Source organism: Gobio gobio (genome assembly GCF_949357685.1).
Source record: "Gobio gobio genome assembly, chromosome: 23".
In the NCBI taxonomy this organism is placed as follows: domain Eukaryota; kingdom Metazoa; phylum Chordata; class Actinopteri; order Cypriniformes; family Gobionidae; genus Gobio; species Gobio gobio.
Window position 1 is genome coordinate 31,859,201 of NC_137119.1, and position 19,989 is coordinate 31,879,189.

The 19,989-nt window shown below is 38.4% G+C and overlaps 2 protein-coding genes across 5 annotated transcripts in view; both read left to right on the forward strand.

The window, feature by feature from the left end:
* Positions 1 to 9,276, forward strand: part of arhgap29a (Rho GTPase activating protein 29a) — a 62,132-nt gene extending 52,856 nt beyond the window's left edge. For 3 of the 4 annotated variants that reach the window (XM_079806200.1, XM_079806202.1, XM_079806203.1), the window contains 9 exons: positions 680 to 808; positions 3,930 to 4,028; positions 4,253 to 4,416; positions 4,601 to 4,789; positions 4,884 to 5,021; positions 5,262 to 5,497; positions 5,576 to 5,891; positions 7,729 to 7,834; positions 7,937 to 9,276. In XM_079806200.1, coding sequence (XP_079662326.1) covers positions 680 to 808; positions 3,930 to 4,028; positions 4,253 to 4,416; positions 4,601 to 4,789; positions 4,884 to 5,021; positions 5,262 to 5,497; positions 5,576 to 5,891; positions 7,729 to 7,834; positions 7,937 to 8,895 — 2,336 coding nt within the window. In that variant the 3' untranslated portion in view covers positions 8,896 to 9,276. The remainder of the gene's footprint in view (positions 1 to 679; positions 809 to 3,929; positions 4,029 to 4,252; positions 4,417 to 4,600; positions 4,790 to 4,883; positions 5,022 to 5,261; positions 5,498 to 5,575; positions 5,892 to 7,728; positions 7,835 to 7,936) is intronic. The other variant, XM_079806201.1, reaches the window with a different exon arrangement.
* Positions 9,277 to 11,954: 2,678 nt separating this feature from the next.
* Positions 11,955 to 19,989, forward strand: part of abca4a (ATP-binding cassette, sub-family A (ABC1), member 4a) — a 50,543-nt gene continuing 42,508 nt past the window's right edge. Inside the window, exons 1-6 of the mRNA XM_079805894.1 lie at positions 11,955 to 12,035; positions 12,486 to 12,597; positions 12,883 to 12,976; positions 13,520 to 13,661; positions 13,746 to 13,885; positions 14,656 to 14,783. Coding sequence (XP_079662020.1) covers positions 12,532 to 12,597; positions 12,883 to 12,976; positions 13,520 to 13,661; positions 13,746 to 13,885; positions 14,656 to 14,783 — 570 coding nt within the window. The 5' untranslated portion in view covers positions 11,955 to 12,035; positions 12,486 to 12,531. The remainder of the gene's footprint in view (positions 12,036 to 12,485; positions 12,598 to 12,882; positions 12,977 to 13,519; positions 13,662 to 13,745; positions 13,886 to 14,655; positions 14,784 to 19,989) is intronic.

The following is a 19,989-nucleotide window of genomic DNA, read 5'->3' on the forward strand; positions in this document are numbered from 1 at the left end:
GAATCACTAAAATGAAACGGTTCATAAGAATCATTTGTTATAGGAATTGGGCTACACTGGTACACTCTATGGTCATGATTCACTAAAATGAAACGGTTCATAAGAATCATTTGTTATAGGAATTGGGCTACACTGGTACACTCTATGGTCATGATTCACTAAAATGAATCGGTTCATGAGAATCATTTGTTATAGAAATTGGGCTACACTGGTACACTCTATGGTCATGATTCACTAAAATGAATCGGTTCATGAGAATCATTTGTTATAGGAATTGGGCTACACTGGTACACTCTATGGTCATGATTCACTAAAATGAAACGGTTCATGAGAATCATTTGTTATAGGAATTGGGCTACACTGGTACACTCAATGGTTATGATTCACTAAAATGAAACAGTTCATAAGAATAATTTGTTTTCACAATCAGGCTACTACTGTAAAGCTGCTTTGAAGCAGTCTGTATTTTATAAAGCACCATATAAATAAACCTGACGACTTTGAACAGTATATGGTTTTGATTCACTAAAAAGAACTGAATCATAAAAGTAATTTGTTCATGAATCATTCACTTATGCACTATGTTATATAGTAATACACAAGGATGGATATATACTTTAAAATAGAACTTGTGTACTATTCAGATAAAAGTTTCTGAATGTTATGTCGTGTTCGCTAGCTCTGAGGATCCAGGGTCCATTCCGGGTCTGGAGGACCAGCAGTCAGGGTGGAGGCATGTGCAGTGACTCTGAGAGCGCTGGAGGAAGCAGTGAATCTCGCTCTATGGACTCCCCTACGGCAAGCCCAGGTACAGCAACAGTCACTCTTATATATCTCTTTGCTTGAGGCAAATAAACACACTTGATTGACAGGTCTTTTGTCATGAGTGTGTGTAGCATATAATAAACAGACCAGTCACGCTCTCTGATGTGAAATTACCCAGAATGTCATGTTGTGCTTACAGTACATACACTAATGTTCAAAAGTTTGGGGTCAGTAAGATTTTGTTTTAAAGAAATTAATCATTTTATTCAGCAAGGATGCATTAAATAGATCAAAAGTGACAGTAAAGACTTTTATTGTTACGCAATTTCTTCAAAGAATCCTGAAAAAAGTATCATGGTTTACAAAAAGCAGCACAACTGTTTTCAACATTGATAATAATAAATGTTTCTTAAGCACCAAATCAGCATATTAGAATGATTTCTGACAGATCATGTGACACTGATGTTGAAAATTCAGCTTTTATCACAGGAATAAATTACACTTAAAGCTACACTGTGTAACTTTTTTAGTCTATTCTTAGCTAAAAACACTTAGTTCTTTCAAAAATATATGTGCTCATTAATGTATATTTACTTCTTTCAAGTAATAAAGTATTCTCGTAAGTTTATAATATGCCATTGAAAATACATAAGGTAATGGGATCTAACGGTGGTCGCCATGTTGCCCCTCCATCTTGAAAGTACATTAGCCAAAGAGGGACATACCCGTAAATTCAAGCTTCGCCTTTCGCGTTTTAACCGGTTTTAATACTCGATGGCACTGTACAAAATTCTCTGCCTCGCGCATGTGCGCATCAACTTGTTCAGACTTGTCTGGTGCATGTGCAGAGAGTTTTCATCTCAGCTGCATCCAGTAACAGAGTTATACGGAGTTTTCCTGACTTGTTTATACCTCAAAAGTCTGTTTTTCCTTGTGTGGTATTTCTGTGCGTTAATAACTCCGTAAGTAATAATAGTTATTGTCATTGTAGATGTGTTTCAGAGTGTGTCATCGCGTAATTCAGTTGATGTCACCTCAGAAGTATTTTTGTGTCAACATACAATAGCGTAATGCTCACCTATTTGAATAATCATTCAGTTATTTTGTTATCAACAATGTTTATTCGTTTATAGAAAATATTTGCTTGTAATGTATGTTGATGGAAATATGTATCAGGTCTGATCGGCATATTAACAATTGTTATACAGAGCGCACGGCAGTGCTAACGTTAAAGCGGCGCACACACTTTTGTAACCGGACACCGCTTGTTAGCAGCAGCTGCGGCAGCTCCGCTCCTTTTAATGCAGCTGCATTTAGCGCCTATATATGGTACTATAGAGTCTGGGAAACTACGTCATTGCGCATTGCATTATGGGTAGTCGCCGCCATGTTTTAGGACACGCTCAGGAGCGTACAATGATAACAAATGTGAATCACCAGAGGAAAAAACGACTGTATTTACTTTAATACTTTTTAAGAACTCTTGCTTGCACTCACTTATAATAAATGGACTAATTTTTTAATCTCTTACGTACATGAGCGCTCAGTCGTGCGGCCAGGATACTGCACATATTCATCACGTTTCATACAATGAGAAATCAGACGGCCGCCTTCTATCGCACCACACATTGGTTTGTCTTTTGCAGTTTATTTTTTAATAGCCTAACAAAAAAGTCTGTATCTGATATATAAAATAGTAAATATACTTATAGCTTGATCTCAGCCAGTGGATCATTTATTCAATCAACATAGCCTATATCATATCGCCCTAATTCCTTAACGTTAAAGCATTAAAGGATAACAGATTATGGCTCGTAATGCAGCTTTGAAATGATTTGTATTTGAAAGCACTTTAGCCTACAGTACTAAAAAGTTTTACTGGACTTAAATGGAACAAGTACAAGATTTCCTTCTACTGAGAGAAGCTGAACAATGAAGCATTTCCAGACGCGTTTCATGCATTATTTATGGTGTGAGCACATTCAAGCGGTTCAGAAAATATTCATCTGTAATATATCTGTTATAAATAATAAATACAAATTATAAAGACACATTTTGGCTAAGTTGTTTATTTCCGAGTGTTATGCTGCCTTCACGTGCTCTCGGAATTATTAGGCTATGGAATTTTCCTTGGTAAAAATTGCACATGAACGCCCTCCACTTTGGAAATATGAATGGGATGAGCTCGTAATCACTACTTCAGGGAATTGTCAAATTTCCGATAGCACGTGAAGGTAGCATTACTTTCACTTACTCTTGTTATTTCCAAGCTAGTAAACTGAAATATTGCGCGTGATTTGAGATATGTTTTCCACGCAGGTTGTAAAAGAGCGGCTATGGCAGTTTATAACACAGCAAGCGGTGACCATTCAAATGTGTTTTTAACTGTATAATACAAGTTTTAAAGTCTACCTCCACTACTACTCATTCTCTAATGTAGTACAGTGCCCTAAAGACCACGAATGCATTGCGTTGCTGACGTCACGTTCCCATTCTCTATAAGCTCTGGTTTACGGTTACATTATACAAATGTAACTTATAAGTATAGTTATACAGTTCTTAACTGTGTATGTATATTTACCATCCTTATTTGTTCTCTCACAGAAACCACATTTGTGTACATATCCACGCAAACCTGTTTATGCCTTGCAATTGGATGACTGAATAAACATTACTATCATCAAAGTTCACTCTGGATTAGCTGCAGTTCTTTCTAGCCGAATAATTAGGCCAGTTGAGTTCCAACCATCCCACTGCGCACAGAATATCCCACAGGCACCGTGTTGAATGTGGACGAGGTCGAACTGGAAGCCATGTTAATCTTGGACTAAATCGGCCACCGTAGGAGTTGAAACGAAATCGGAATTGAGAGGAACAGAAACTAAAATTCACTGGATGGTCATATACCTTTTCACCACTAGATGGGGGAAAATATCACACAGTGTAGCTTTAAACATATATTACAATAGAAAACACATAATATTTTACAATGTTGCTGTTTTTACTGCATTTTTAATTAAATAAATGCACCCTTGGTGAGCATAAGTAACTTAGTTCAAAAATATTTAAGAATATTACCATCCCCAAACTTTTGAAAAGTAGTGTATCATCTAAATATGATTTTGTTGTGTTGAAACTAATCATCCCTTTGTGCCATTTTCCAGGTGATTTTAAGAGACGACTTCCCAGAACCCCATCCACCGGCACCATGTCTTCAGCAGATGATCTGGATGAGAGAGAACCGCCATCTCCTTCAGATAATGGTGAGCCCTTATACATTGAATAACACTTCCAAACATGCTCTCTGGCTGTTTGACATTGCACACATATTTTTATTTGTTTTACTGTATCTCACAGACAATGCAGAGAATGTAGTCCAAGCATGTTAACACCGTGCTATAATTGTAGCTGGAAACATTTTTTGAAATCTTTTGGAAAGGCCTGAATGAACACAGCAAAAATAAACACTGCAAACATTGTTTTTTAGGTTTGAGTGAAATTGTTACGGAGGCAGCCAGCTCTCCTGGACCTTTTCGCAACACGCAGATGTCTAAAGCGGCACAGACGCACAAGCTAAGAAAGCTCCGTGCTCCATCGAAGTGCCGGGAGTGTGATAGTCTTGTGGTATTTCACGGTGCTGAATGTGAGGAGGTGAGTTTTTACATGCGCATACACACACAGCTCATTGCAGAAGTTTGATAAAGCAAATGTTGGTAAGATAATGCTGTTTATTGTTTTTGTTTTGCAAATGCATTTTCATGCCTTAATCATTTTAGAATTTGCACCATGGGAATTTAATTCTGTTATCTATTCTTCATTCTTGTGTTATTTTCAGTGTTCTCTCGCGTGCCATAAGAAGTGTTTGGAAACTCTAGCCATCCAGTGTGGGCATAAGAAGTTACAGGGAAAACTTCATCTCTTTGCTATCGACTTTGCTCAGGCCGCCAAGAACAGTCCTGATGGAATCCCCTTCATCATCAAAAAATGCACCTCAGAGATCGAAAACAGGGCTCTGAATATCAAGGTGTGTACTTCCTCTCTATGTCTTGCCAGGAGGATATGAAATGTAAATGCTGAGCGAGACTGAAAGGGGATGTTTTGTTGTTTTTTTTAAAAAGGGAATTTATCGTGTTAACGGTGCCAAATCACGGGTGGAGAAGCTTTGTCAGGCCTTTGAGAATGGCAAAGACCTGGTTGAGCTTTCTGAGCTCTACCCTCACGATATCAGCAACGTCCTCAAACTCTACCTACGCCAGGTATATGTCAGGAATTATGTTTTTCTTTAATACATTTATTACATGTTTTTGTGACACTTTTATTATTATAATCAATTATTAAGAAACAGTTTGCTCTAAAAGCATAATTTTTTAGCCCTACTTCAGAATTTGTTTTATATTATTTAATTTCCCGAAATTAATATTGTTCTATTTATTTACCCACCCGTAAAATAGATGTATATGTATGTGTAATAAAAATAATAATTGTATACCCTTCAGCTCCCAGAGCCCCTCATTCTTTTCCGTTACTATAACGACTTCATCGGATTGGCCAAAGAGAGTCAGAGTATCATTGTTGATGAAGTAGAGGCGTCAAGAGGAAGTCCCACCTCCGACAGCCTGCCGCAGATCAGCGTAGAGCTCAACCGAGTCCTCTTCAAGATTAAAGACCTGCTGCGTCAGCTTCCTCCAGCCCACTACAAAACCCTGCAGTTCCTTATTCAGCACTTGCACAGGTGCTTTAATGAGAATGTTATAATTAGAATATAGATGATCAGGAAACACAGTTTGTAAACACATTTTTCTTTCAATAGGGTGACAGAAAGGGCGGATGAGAACAAGATGACTGCCAGTAATCTGGGCATCATCTTTGGGCCCACACTGATCAAGCCCAGACAGGCCGATGCCGAGGTCTCTCTGTCCTCTCTGGTAGACTACCCCTACCAGGCCCTGATCGTGGAGCTTTTGATCCGCCACTACGAGATGATCTTCGATACTCCTCTGAGTCCCCTTCCGCCTTCATCCCCTGTAGCAGAGAGCTCTCCGCTCCCCATCAAATCACGCTTCACCTCACAGGAGAAGCAACAACAGCTTAGCCGACATTCAAAGTCCCTGGTGGACATTAAGGAGGTGAGATGGTTTGTTGATGTTTATATGATGTTGATTTTAATAGTCGCTACCCTGCTGGAAAGTCCATCAGAAACCAACTTCTGATTCAGGTTTCAGGCTGTCCCAAACTACTCATTAGCTGTCAAGATAGTAGTTGAGCTGTTTTGAACCATCTTGTTTAAAGGCACAATATGTAATTTTTGCCGCTAGAGGTCGCTTATTCAAAACAAAGGCGTAGCTGGATTTCACAGAATCATGGCAGCTGTTGTCTTCACCTCTACAGCCGGTGGAAAATAATACGACGGGACTCGGGCAGAAATTATATTCATGGATGAGCTAATGTATTAAAGATTCATTAATGTTACTGTAGTATGAAACAGGGTGGGGAGGAAAGCCATTGGAGCAGAACGAGGCCGCTGGAGCGATCATGGTACATGGTATATGCGGTAAATCAAGAAAATGAGATGTAAACAATAAAACTAACTGTGTTGAGCTATATAACAATGATTAGTTTGTCTAGTAAAACACCATTTATTAAAGCGTCTCTGGAGTTTCTGGAAACTGGAAATCGAGGGTAACGCGAGTATGATGTCATTTATAGGTGACCAGTGTTCATTTTGACAGCAAATTTTGATTTAGTTTGAGTCATAGTCTTTTGACTAAAATGCCATTTAGTTTTAGTCATATTTTAGTCACCTGAATTATTTTTAGTCTAGTTTTAGTCGACTAAATACAGTATTTAGTCTCCTAAAATCTAATGAGTTTAGTTAAATTGTAATACATTAAGCATTTAAGCCTTATATAACCGACTGTCACTTGAACTGACATTTTGACATCATTTTAAAATACATCATTAAAAATACACGAAAGAGAGCTCAATTCACTTTTTTTTTTTTTTTTTTTAAACAGCTATATAGTTTTTATAACTTTGTATTTCTGTTTTAGTCAGCAGGCCATATCAGGTTAAGCTAAAGCTTCAAATAAGTTTGTTTATTTATTTTTTTAAATTTCAGTTAACATTTATTTAATTTCAAGTAATGAAGAATTTTTAAATGGTTTTAGTTAACTATTATAACCCTGATACTTTATTGAATATGTGTCAAATACTGGTCTTTCCTCCTGACTATGAATTAAATGGGAATTAAATTAGATACAGTTTATTGTGTAACCAAAAACGAATATATAATGCGTGACTTGCAATTATAAACAAGCTTGAAATACACCGGGACTCTTATTTTGAAATGTCTGCGCCTGTGTTGCAGTTGCACCTGCTCATCCAAGTTCAGATGACATAAAATGCAATAATAATATTGCATAATATTGCAACAATAATCGTCCCTCCCTAACATTTTCGTCTCGTTTTTATTTGTTGACGAAAATGACAGTTGATTTTCGTCATAGTTTTTGTCATCCAACACTAGTTTTTATTTAGTTATGGTCTCGTTTTCGTCAGTGAAAAAAGGTTGCTGACGAAAATTATTCGTCAATGAAATTAACACTGTAGGCGACACACGGACACTCTGTATCCTGGTTAAAATTGCTTATTTCTCTGGATTTAAACATTCTTGGAAACATTTGGGATAATTTACAAAAATACACAAGTTAACAACATATATAACATTGTTTTAGTGTTTTTTGGATATTTTAAGCCAAAAATCTTACATATTGTGCCTTTAAGATAATTAGGGCTAATATAATTAGACCACCTTTGACCAGTAATAGTTGGGTTTTTCCAGCAGAGAAAAGATCAAACCAAACCAAACCTTAGAAGTCAAAAAAATAATGCCAAATGAAAATTCCTTGGGTCTTTTAAAACAGTATTTGCTTCATATTTCAATATTTGTTTCATTTGTCAAAGCAGCAACAGCCAAAGGCTAAGGCATATAAAAGACATTCTTCTGTAATACCTTCTACTCACCTGATGGATGAGGTGAAGATAAGGTCTGACAAAGACTTCACTGCAGGTCAGTATTTTTTTCTTCACTTGTCTAAAAAAAATTCATAAAGTGACATATTGTCATTCGACACAAGCTTCTACTTCTCTCACTCTTGGCCTTTTCATGCAGTTGGTGATACAGTGGACATCAACAGGGTCTTCTCATCAAGCGTTCCCGAAATGCGGAACTCGCCCGGCCTCAGCCGCCGCAACCACGTCTCCAGAGTTCAGCTTCGGCCTCCGAGACCCAAACTGACCTCTCGACCGACCAGCATGCCAGCCGAGCGACTCCTCAACCTCTCCAAGGTGGACGAATGTAACGTGAAGAACTCCGTAGAGCAGGGTGACGACCACAGTCGTGATCCCGTCATTGAGGAGGTGTCCGAAGAGGAGAAGCCCAGGTCCAGAGCGGGAAACCATTACAGGAAGTCTTACATTGATACGCAGACCCTACGGCGGACATGGGACAAGCAGTATAAGCATCACGACATCACTCCAAAGACCGTCGTGATTACAACCACCTGTCCTGCTGATTCCGGGACCAATGATGCCAACGTTCATACTTCTTCTCTCACGTCATCGTCTTTCTCAGAACCCACCAAAACTGCCAGCACAGCTCTTGCTAACAGACCCTACACCATTGCTGTGAGGCCTGGACGGACTTTACGTAGGGAAGGAAATGTTAGCGAGTACTACCCCGTTCCCACAGCCTTCAGGCCTCCTAGAACTCTGCAACCTCCTCCTGGAACGTTCTACAAACCTCCAGGGAGCAAAACCAAAACATTAACAAAGGTCGAGCTTAAGTCTAGTAGAGCAACCGCAAACAGCACAGAGGAAGAAGAGGAGGATGATGACGATGAGGAGGAGGAAGGGTTTGGGGTGGAAGTCTCGGTAGATGAGCCCGAGCCAGATTTGGACCCAGAACCATCACCAGAGCTGGATGCCCACAATACAAGCCCACTTCCGCTCCCCCAGTCTCCCAGCTCCGGCCCGGAGGAACTCGGACAAAACGAGACCAAACCCGTGTACCAGAGACTCAGATCACACCGTATGCAGGATCTCGAACACAGGGAGGCACATTTTGTTTGAGATCTGGACACGTATGATTCCGGAAGGGGGGCAACCGGGAATGTCATCCCAGGACGAGGTCATTGTCTTGACGATTTTGCCTCGGACCTATGAATATTAGCCACGGCCCCTTTTTGTATATGTGGAAATATTTTCCATAACTGTGAAGAGATGCAAGGACATGGTATATATCTATATATTAATATATTGCGCATCTGCTGTTTGTAATAATCAAACAAACCCCTCGGACAAGAATTTACACAGTATGCACTTAATGTTTTTTACTTCATCGCATCACTTATGCACAACCCGTTTTTGTTGCATTATAACACCAGAACGTGCAATTTCATTTACACTGTATATGGATTTTTTGTTTTAAAAAAAATATAAATATATATATATATATATATATATATATATATATATATATATATATATATATATATATATATATATATATATATATATATATATATATATATATATATATATATATTCTGTATATTTCTGTATTTTTATGTTTTACACCGAAACCAAAATGACCAAGCTGTTACAGTTGAGTGTCGTCACTTTATTATAATCATAAAATGCACTTATTAGACTTTGGAACCACACATTTCTCGCTACTGAATTGTTGAACTACATGCAGTGTTAATTTAGTTTTTTAAGAACAACTGAGAGATGTACACTTGTTTTTTTGTTAAAGTGTGCAAAGGTATTTTCTTATTTGTCTTGTTTCTTTTTTTCATACAAAAAATGCTGATATGAATTATTTTTTACGAGTCTATTAATTGAGAGCTTTCAGAAATGCAGTTTGGCCCACATTTTATTAAGTGTTCATATAATATTGTAACGGTTTGCCCAAAGGTTTTTTTCTCCTTTCGTTCTTATTATTTTTAATGGTTCATATCAACAACAACTGAAATGTCAGTATACCCAAAACAAGCAAGTCAAGCCAAAGCAAGTGCCTTCATTTATAAGAGTCCACTGACTGGTTGTCCAACACAAATGATCTGGTCTGAACCACATTTACCAGTTTAACACTCAATCAGTGTCTTTTATAAATGGCACCCATGTATCTGATGTGATGATACTGTATAAACTGATTAACAGCATTTTCATGATGTCTTACATTCCCTCAAGTGTAAAAACAGGTACATGTGAGAATACACACTTGTAACTTATTAAAAACACAGCTGATGTCATATATGAGTTCATGTTTTTACTTGAAATTGTTTTGATGTACCTCTCAGAATGTGTTACCTTCATTATGTGTGCATTGAAATGTGTTTTTGAAGCCTCAGCCATACATTTAATCAAAAGTAAATATGGTAATTGGCAGGAAAGGTTATGGTGAATGACAATGATTATTGTAACATAAGTAATTGTTTCAAAAATGATAACTTATTATTGGTTGTTTTTACCTCATTTAATATGAGGGTGGTCCATCTTGATATTAGTATTGGGTCACACTTTAGTTTAGGGTCCAATTCTCACTATTAACAATGACTTTTGCCTCAATAAACTCCTAATTACTGCTTATCAGTAGTTAGTAAGGTAGTTAAGTTTAGGTATTGGGTAGGATTAAAGGAAGTAGAATATGGTCATGCAGAATAAGGCATTGATATGTGCTTTATAAGTGCTAAAAAACAGCCAATATCCTATTATATGCATGCTAATAAGCAAATAGTTAATAGTGAGAATTGGACCCTAAACTAAAGTTTAGGACCCTGTTACCTAGTATTGCATCCTGATATAAATAGCTATGTTATGCATAATAAAAAAATGTTGTAATGTTAAAGGTAGCTCATTTTGATTATGTACAGTATGTAACTATTAAGATTTTAAAATACTAATACTAAACTGAGGCAACATTAAAACGTTTTGGGAATGGCAACTGCATTTATTTGCAGGAGGGAAGTTTCCGCCAATGTGTGACTTTAAGGTATGTTTATACAGAAATATATATTGGCGTAAAGGTGTGACAACTAGCCCTGGTCTCCAATATAGTACACTCACTGCACAGCCCCCCAAAAAGTCGCTGTGGATTTAAAAAGAGCACAAAAAACATCAACATTTATTTTCAGTGCATACATTTTTTGTTAAGATCTTGTATTGACAGTGCAAGAGTCAAGCCCTCTGTAAAGTCTCCTCCAGCACATCCCAAAGGCTTTGGTGCCAATTCATGTGTGAAAATGATTCTTCATGCTCCCTCCCAACAATTCTTTCACAATTTGAGCCTGATGAATCTTTGTCATCCTGGAAATATGGCCATGATGTGTCTTTCTACATGGTTGTTTAAGAAATGATAAGCTACACACTCCATCATTTAGGGTTAGAAGAACATAACATATAACATTCTAGAAACATAATAATCACTGCAATAATGATCCAATCATAGACTCTTAAGGATTTGCCTATTTAAAGGGATAGTTCACCCCAAAATTACACCCCAAAGTTACCCCATGTTTTACTCACCCTAAAGACATCAGTGTATGACTATCTTCAATCGGAGATATACGTATTAAATAATGTCCTGGCTCTTCCAAACCTTATAATGGCAGTGAATAGAGATTTTGAAGGCCAAAAAAAGTGCATCCATCCATCATAAAAAATATCCACATGGCTCTGGGAGGTTAATAAAGGCCTTCTAAAGCGAAACGATGCATTTGTGTAAGAAAAATATCAATATTGAAAACTTTAAAAACGAAAAAAACGTTTTAACATAATCCTCATCAAAGCTTGGAAGAGCCAGTATCAAAATTATTTAATATATCTCCGATTGTATTCATCTGAAAGAAGAAAGTCAAATATGCAGAATTGGGTGAGGAATGGGGTTCATGGGGTAGTAATGTTTTATTTTGGGGCGAACTATCCCTTTAATTAAATCCAAACAGCGACTTTTTTTTGGCAGTGTATGTTCACCATTACATTAAAATGAATGTATAGTTCATATTCATCACCAGTTAGCTGTTAGTTAGGGCACAGGTCCAATGCAGCATAGATTGGGCTCAGAGAACCGGCTCTCACACTGGTGAAAGGAGCTTAAATCAATCAGATTACAAACCTGCTTAGCGTCTGCAGCAAACCGACAGTCAGTCGAGTGAGGACGGCCATGAGCTTCAGCAGATGTAAGCGTAAAAGAGCGTTCTTCTCCTGAGGTGAGTTCTTTCTGTTTAATTATGTTTTACATGTGTCCTTTTGCCGTTTCCGAGTGAATGGTTTTGTTACATAAAGGAGCATGCAGGCCTGTTACGTAAGAGCACTGTTTGTCTCCAATATGCTGAACTGTATTGACAGCCCACACAGTTCATTTCTTGTCTCATTATGTTTCATGATTGGTCTACAGAGTATTTATTTTGTACTTTTCTGAGGGGTTGAAGACAAAAACTGTTTGGTTGCTCCCCTGCTGCCTTGGGGTTGCTCATTGGTGTTTTGTAAGCCACTATATTTTCTGTAAAACTCCTTCGGAACGAAATGCATGAAGGTCGTATATGGATTCTTAGGATGGGATTAGACCACTGGAGCATTTAACTCATTTGTTGCATTAATCGGACTTGTAACCATGTCTGATGAAGATAAACTGTCTTTTCTTTGGTTGTTTTGTCCAGGTAGGTCACCTGCACGTGACCCCTGTGGGGGTGAAGAGCAGCGGTCATGGGAACCAACAGCCAGGTGCGGCTGCTCCTCTGGAAAAACTGGACTATCCGCAAGAGGCAGAAGGTGAAAAGATCAGCTTGTTCCTTCACTATACGCATAGGACAGCTAGAAATTATTTTACTCAGCAAGAGAAATCCAAGAGAATTCCAGTCATGTTATGCAATGAATATGGGTTAGGATTTTGAACTATGATTAAAACAACGTCATCTGACTAATGGATATTAATATATATTTTTTTTATATATATTTACAAAGGAAGGATGTGTTCACTGTCATCTGTAGGTTAGATGTTCTTTTTTGCATTTCTTCTGGAGCCTTTCTAATACTTTTCTTGCATTTTATCCCCAGACAAGGCTCTTTATGGAAATTATGTGGCCTGTGGTGCTATTCATTGGACTGGTTTGGCTGAGAAAAGCGAACCCCCTTTACCGCCAACATGAATGTATGGATGGTTGAAGATGATTTTAAAGTGCCCCTATTATTATGCTATTTTAAAGACTCCTAATTTTGTTTTCAGGTTTACATGCATCAAAGGTCAAAAAACAGTTAAATTTTTTTCATAATATACATGGCACATCACCACATCAATGATTCTCAAACGACTTGAAAGATGAATCAGTCTCGCTAAATCCCTCCTTTCCGTGAGCTACTCTGCTCTGATAGGCCAGACGGCCCAGTCTGTTGTGATTGGTCTACCGCTTACAGCGCACATCGCAAACAACCGCCCATTGCCATAACTGAACTTCAGCTCTGTGCGGAGGCTCAGTGATTGTACACACTACACACTGTAAAGACAGAAACAATGACGTTGATTTTACGATTTCAATCCGAGTATTACAATTACATGTATTACAGCTGTATTCGAAAAACCATAATAGGGGCACTTTAATAGTATATATAAATATACATATTCCATTCTGTTGGTTGATGTTTGCGATGCATATGTTCCTTTTTTGGCAATAATGACTACTTTTCTTCACCTCAGGTCATTTTCCAAACAAAGCAATGCCCTCCACTGGCATCCTTCCATGGATCCAAGGGATCTTCTGCAACGCCAACAACCCCTGTTTCCAGCACTCAACCCGTGGAGAGTCTCCAGGCCTGGTGTCCAACTACAACAACTCAATGTGAGTTGATTTGTTTCATGTGCAAATGATGCAGATGAACTAATCCTCCATTGCTCTAATACACATGCACCCCTCTCTGTTCAGTCTGGCTCGGTTTTGGACGGACGCACAGGAGCTGCTGTTTGATGATCCAGAGTTCTTGCAGATGGGACGGCTATGGCGAGAACTCATGGCCATGAGCAACTTCATGGACACTCTCCGAACCAATCCTGAGCTGATCGCTGGTCAGCAGCTCCACTGTTTACACCACTCTCTCAGATTACATCACATGCTCAGTCTGCCTTGAAGAGATCCTTTCATGGGGAATGCTAAGAAGCTTATGCTCCTTCCATACTATTATTTTTAGAGAAAGCACTTCCATTTGTTTACCCCATGACGAGACACACAAATAGAAGTTGTCTGGGATTGAGTCTGGCATTCCTTCGCTGAAAGCTCTAATTGGCCTGTCCTCGCTAGAAAAACAAATATCTGAGGCCATCAGTGGAATGTGATTGATTGTTCTCTGGTGACTGACTGCATAATTGTCCAGTGCATTATGGTGAGGGCAGGAATGAATGAACTTTTGGTTTCTGGCAGAAGAACCGGTCTTAAGCTTAGTCCTACGTGCAGCAGCTTGCGTTCAAAGTGCTAACAGATCCGTGACCTTTGAGAAATAAGGCCCGTGACTTGTTTTTGTGTCGTTTGAAATGGTCTCTGGTTCCTCTAGGTTCCTGGCACCGATTCACACAGGAATCTCTCTCCTCTATCACCTCCTCTTTACACTTTCTTTCAAAAATAAGCATAAACAGAGCGATATCTTGGCCATATGTCAGCAGGCCATGGATGCCTGGCATACCATAGCTGTTGTCTATCTGTCCATCTCATCAGAATGATAGTCATGCTGCTGCAATTCTTCCAGCTGAGCATCTCTTAAGTGTTGAAGTGTCACATTCTTTCATCCCATTGAAATTCTTCACTCTGGAATCCTGTTCTCACACATTTTGTTTATGTGCAGGTCGAGGCGTGAAAGTGGAGGACATTTTGAAGGATGATGAAACTCTTACTTCATACCTGCTCAGAGATGTTCCTCTCTCAGAATCGGTGGTGCATCAGCTGGTTCATTCACAGATCCGACCTGAACAGGTAAACCGTGTTGGACTGCTTAAATGATATGATCCAGAAATAATTTGAATCATTTGTCATTTCATTTTTTAAATGTCCATTCCCCATCACTGCAAAATACAGTACAAGTTTTTAAGTACTCTTTTTTTGTTTTATTGTTTTCCAGGTAAATTGAGAAAAAAAAAAAAAAATATTACACAATATTTAAAAAAAGTCTTAATTTTGCTTTGTATCAAGTAAATATTAGTGCTGTGAATCAATAAAAAAAAAAAAATCTGTAATTAATCATGATTAATCGCAATTAAAAAACATTGGAGTTTTTAATATTTTGATATTTTAATAATTTCAGTTACTCTCCAAATTAATGAAGAAACAATATAAAGACAGAATATTTTAAAATTTGTTGTAATGGCATCTTTTTATGAATGAAAGCCATCACTGATACTAAAATCTCTATACAACATTAATGACATTACATTACAGTATAACTGAAAGCTACCAATTTCAACATTTATTAGGCTTTAAAAAAAATAACAACTTTGAATTTAATTGAACTTAAAACAATCTTTACATAAACCCATTATAATAAATGTTATATTTACCCATGGCCTTCCCTCTTAGACATAGCCTACACAGAAATTGAATAAAGATATCAACACCTTTCTTAACTGCATAAATAATAAATGAAATATAGATGAATCATCATTAAAGCTAAAAAAAATTCTGTTCCCGTTGTTCTTTGATGAACATTAATGACAGACATCATCAGTGCTGCTGTCACTTTAAGATCAGCCGCTGCCGAACATGACACGGATTCGACGCGCTGTCACGCGCATCTCATTTTCTCACAAGTTAATTTAAGACGTTATTTAACTAATTTAAGACTCCTAATATGAGAATACTCTACAAAACTGGCATTTTGGCAAAATTATCTGTGTTGTTGTTGTTATTTTTTGTTCAAGAGCGAAAGACAACTCGATGTGTGCATGAGACTGGCGCGCGTGTGTGTGTGTGTGTATATATGTCAGGGCGTCCCTCGATTAGCTCCCTATCTTCCTAGGTGGTGAATCACTATATCGTGTACATGAATGTGGACGACTCCCTGATCAGTGCCCTGACTACTGAACTAGGAAGCGGATTGAGACGCACCCACACAGACAGGACATTGACATACAGCACGTTCTCTTGTGTCTTGTCGCTCTTAGATTGTTTAAAAGCATTTACATGAATAAGAGCGTGATCATATAATTTAACGCTGGGCAAAAATGGATATAAAAACGGACGCTGCGTTAATTGTGTTAAATGAAAAAATGAATCACCCTCGTTAACACGTTAATTTGCCCAGCACTAGTAAATATTTAATTGGAATGATTTTTAGATATTTTGTCTGGAAGGTAAGATTAAAAAAAAAAAAACTCATTAAGGATATGATTTCTTTGTAAGTGCACTCATTCGCTGACCCTTAGAATGAAACTATTTTTGATACTGTATCTTTAAGACTTTTATATGTGAAATATTCTAGAGGAGTATGTAATAAGATTGCTAAAAAAAGTAACAAAATTAAGGTTAAACTCACTTTTAGGCCATTATAATTGAAATTGGCTCTAGAAATTGACAATATATTGGTACCATATTAGTTATGGGTGATATTAGAGATTGTTTTTATTTATAAGTGCTAGGTGATATCGGATATTCTGCATGCTCATTTCACCTATTTTTTTTTACATTTTAGTGACCTTTGCTGCCATCTAACACTCACTTAAAGTTAATCTTAAAAAACACTTATAATTTAAAAACGATGTTAAATGTAATCTTTTTGCAAATCTCAAAATAAATATTAAATTTTTTCATGCTGTACATTTTAATGCTGTGATGCCTAAATTCACTTGAAGAATTTAAAAGATTTAATAATTTTTTTTATTTACACAAAACAACAGTAATCATTTATTACAATTATGAAAATCATCCGTTTATTGGCTACAATATGAAAATGGTAATTTTAATCTGTAACTGCCAGAATATCTTTGAATCTATTTACATTACAGCTACGGCTCAGCTTGAAGTCTCCAAAACTCAGAGAGGTCACTAACCCGAAGCGTCCTTTTTTTGTTATCATCTAATTTAATTGTGAATGATACGCAGATTGATTTCGCCGCAGAGACAAAAATTCATCTGCTTTTTCTGCATGTAAATAGACTTTGTTGGTGGACTTGAATGTCTCTGTTTGAGACTGAGAGAATCTTGGCCGGTTCTCAAGTGGCCGTTTGTTCAGCATCAGACTGCATGTTTGGGTTTCTCAGCTCTCTGTACAGACCTTTTGTGATGTATATATTTGTCATCCCAGGGCCCTGTGAGTAATCAGACCCCCAACCTAATGCAGAACGACTCTGGCCGAACCTCGCCCCATGTTACCCTGCCCCGAGATTCTTTGTGGGTTTATTTTTCAGTGAGAACAAAGAACCGATGATGATTTGCACGAGACTGCGTCTCCTTTGATCTTAAGGGCAGCGCTGTGGACAAAGAGACGAGCAGGTCTAGAGGAAGTGATAGCATGAACACAAGAACATCAGGGTCCGAGTCACTTTCATATGGAAATGTACGGGAGAGGAATGCAAAGCATTTTGAAGGCTTTCTCAGAGGTGCTGCCAGTCAGCCAGCAGGGGCGTACAGAAGAAGATGGAATGTCCTGGTTGGATAAGTCCTTAGCTACCAATGAAATAGAGAATGACAGAGGAAGGCAGGGAAAGAAAGCTGGTTAGAGAGGATGCAGGAAGCTGGAGGTTTTCCAGTTGGGTTTTTAGCATGCTGGTTTTGAGCCATAGACTGCATCTATACCATATGTATGTTTTGCGCCCGAAATGGCATACTGTCTGAATTGGTACTACATTTTAATTTGAATTTACTTCGCAACTGTTAAAAAATAATTTCTATATAGTATGAATATGAAATGCAGACGTACTACCTCATGTTGTTACTGTCATGTGACCTACCCGCGTCAGTTGCGTCGCTTCACTGCCATTCATGAATCCTCTCCCACGGCCTCATGGGATAGTAAAGTGCCCATCGAATGCGCACTTACATTTACATTTAGTCATTTAGCAGACGCTTTTAACCAAAGCGACTTACAAATGAGGGCAATAGAAGCAGCTAGAGCAGTCCAAGGGCAACAATATCAACAATATGCAAGTGCTGTAACAAGTCTCAGTTAATCTAGCACAGAACAGAAGTTTTTATTTATTTATATATATATATAAATAAATTAGACAGACAGACAGACAGACAATGAATAGAATGATAAGTGCTTTTCTCGATCGGTCAGGTGTTGCTGGAAAAGATGTGTCTTTAGACATTTTTTGAAAATGGCTGCAGACTCGGCCGCACGAATTGAGATAGGCAGGTCATTCCACCAGGTGGGAACGGTCCAGGAAAAGGTCCGTGACAGCGATTTCATGCCTCTCTGGTATGGCACCACAAGGCGTCGTTCACTGGCAGAACGCAAGTTCCTGGAGGGTGTGTAAGTCTGAACGAGCGAGTTTAGGTATATTGGTGCAGAGCCAGTGGATGTTTTGAAGGCGAGCACCAGTGCCTTGAATTTAATGCGAGCGGCTATTGGTAGCCAGTGCAGACTGATGAGGAGAGGCGTGACGTGTGCTCTCTTCGGCTCACTGAAGACCAACCTCGCCGCTGCATTCTGGATCAGTTGCAAGGGTTTGATAGTGCATGCCGGAAGGCCCACTAGAAAAGCATTACAGTAGTCCAGTCTGGAGAGAACAAGAGCTTGTACCAGTAGTTGTGTGGCATGATCTGATAGGAAGGGTCTAATATTTCTAATGTTGAATAGTGCAAATCTGCAGGACCGGGTTGTTGCAGTAATGTGGTCAGTGAATTTTAGGTCACTTCAGAATCTTGCAGAAGTAGTAGGTCATCCGTGTACTTTTCGTCCTACTGTTTTTCGAATAATGTGTATTTGGACATACAACTCTGTTGATGTACTGTTTTTCACATATCATATAGTGGGGAAGTATTCGATTGTTGATGCAGCGAAGTTGTTCTGAATATTGCCTACTTTTACATACTGTGGATACTGTACAAGTCACCATTGCATTTTTCCCCCTGCCTGTTTCATGATTGCATACATTGTAAGACCGCATGAATTCGGATCGGTAGCGAACCGTGGTGAAGGCTGCATGCTCGTTCAGTGTCTCAGCTGAAAAAATGGCTTTAATTATAATATTCTTTATCTGACTCCATTTATCATAGTTGTCAAATTTAGAAGAGAGTGCCAACTGGTTGTTTGGTCATTTATACAGGGAGTGCAGAATTATTAGGCACGTTGATTTTCTGATCATATTTTTTTTCCAGGCACATTTGACCAATTCCAAACCACAGTAATCCTAATAACTACTATTGATTTAGTATTTAATAATGTATAAGTGATATATAATTGTTCATGAAGGCTGGAAATGAAAAACACCTTATATTCAGGTGTGCAGAATTATTAGGCATGTTTTCTTATACAGATAAATTGAGCCAAAAAAGAGATTTAACTCAGACTGAAAAGTCAAAAAGTATTAAATGCCCATGAGAAGGATGCAATACTAATGCAATACTAGACATTGCAGTTAAGGCATGACCATTGGACAGTGAAATGCTCGTTGGGTCAGCAGGATCTGACAAAAACAGGTGGTGAAGAAAAGACACCTGTTAACTGCAAAAGAATTAAGAATTAAGGTGAAGATTTAAGGGTGAAACCATCAGGAACCCTTTAGTCTCCAGCGCCACCATTTTCCAAAGCTGCAACCTACCTGGAGTCTCCAGAAGTGCAAGGTGTCAGGATCTCAGAGACTTCAGTTAGGTAAAGAATCCTAAAAAATGACCCCACTAGATAAGAATCATAAGCTGAAGTGTTGTATGTCCACCCTGGTCCAGAAACACCATTGACCCGGATTTGGTCTGGAACTGTTCTTCCCCGGAGGAGGGCCGGGTGGAAAACCATTAGTAATTCTGTTCCGCCACTGATGTTAAAAACAGCCAGTGGTACCCAAATAAAAAAAAATAAAAAAAGAGCAGTTCCAATACCTCTGGGTCTCGGGAGTTCAGGAATGGCAGCGTGTGACGCTACAAAGCCTCGCCGCTTTCATTCCCCTCCCCACAAGAGGGCGAGAATGGCAGTGTGTGACTCTACAAAGCCTCGCCACTCTCATTCCCCTCTTCTCGGCGGTGCGTG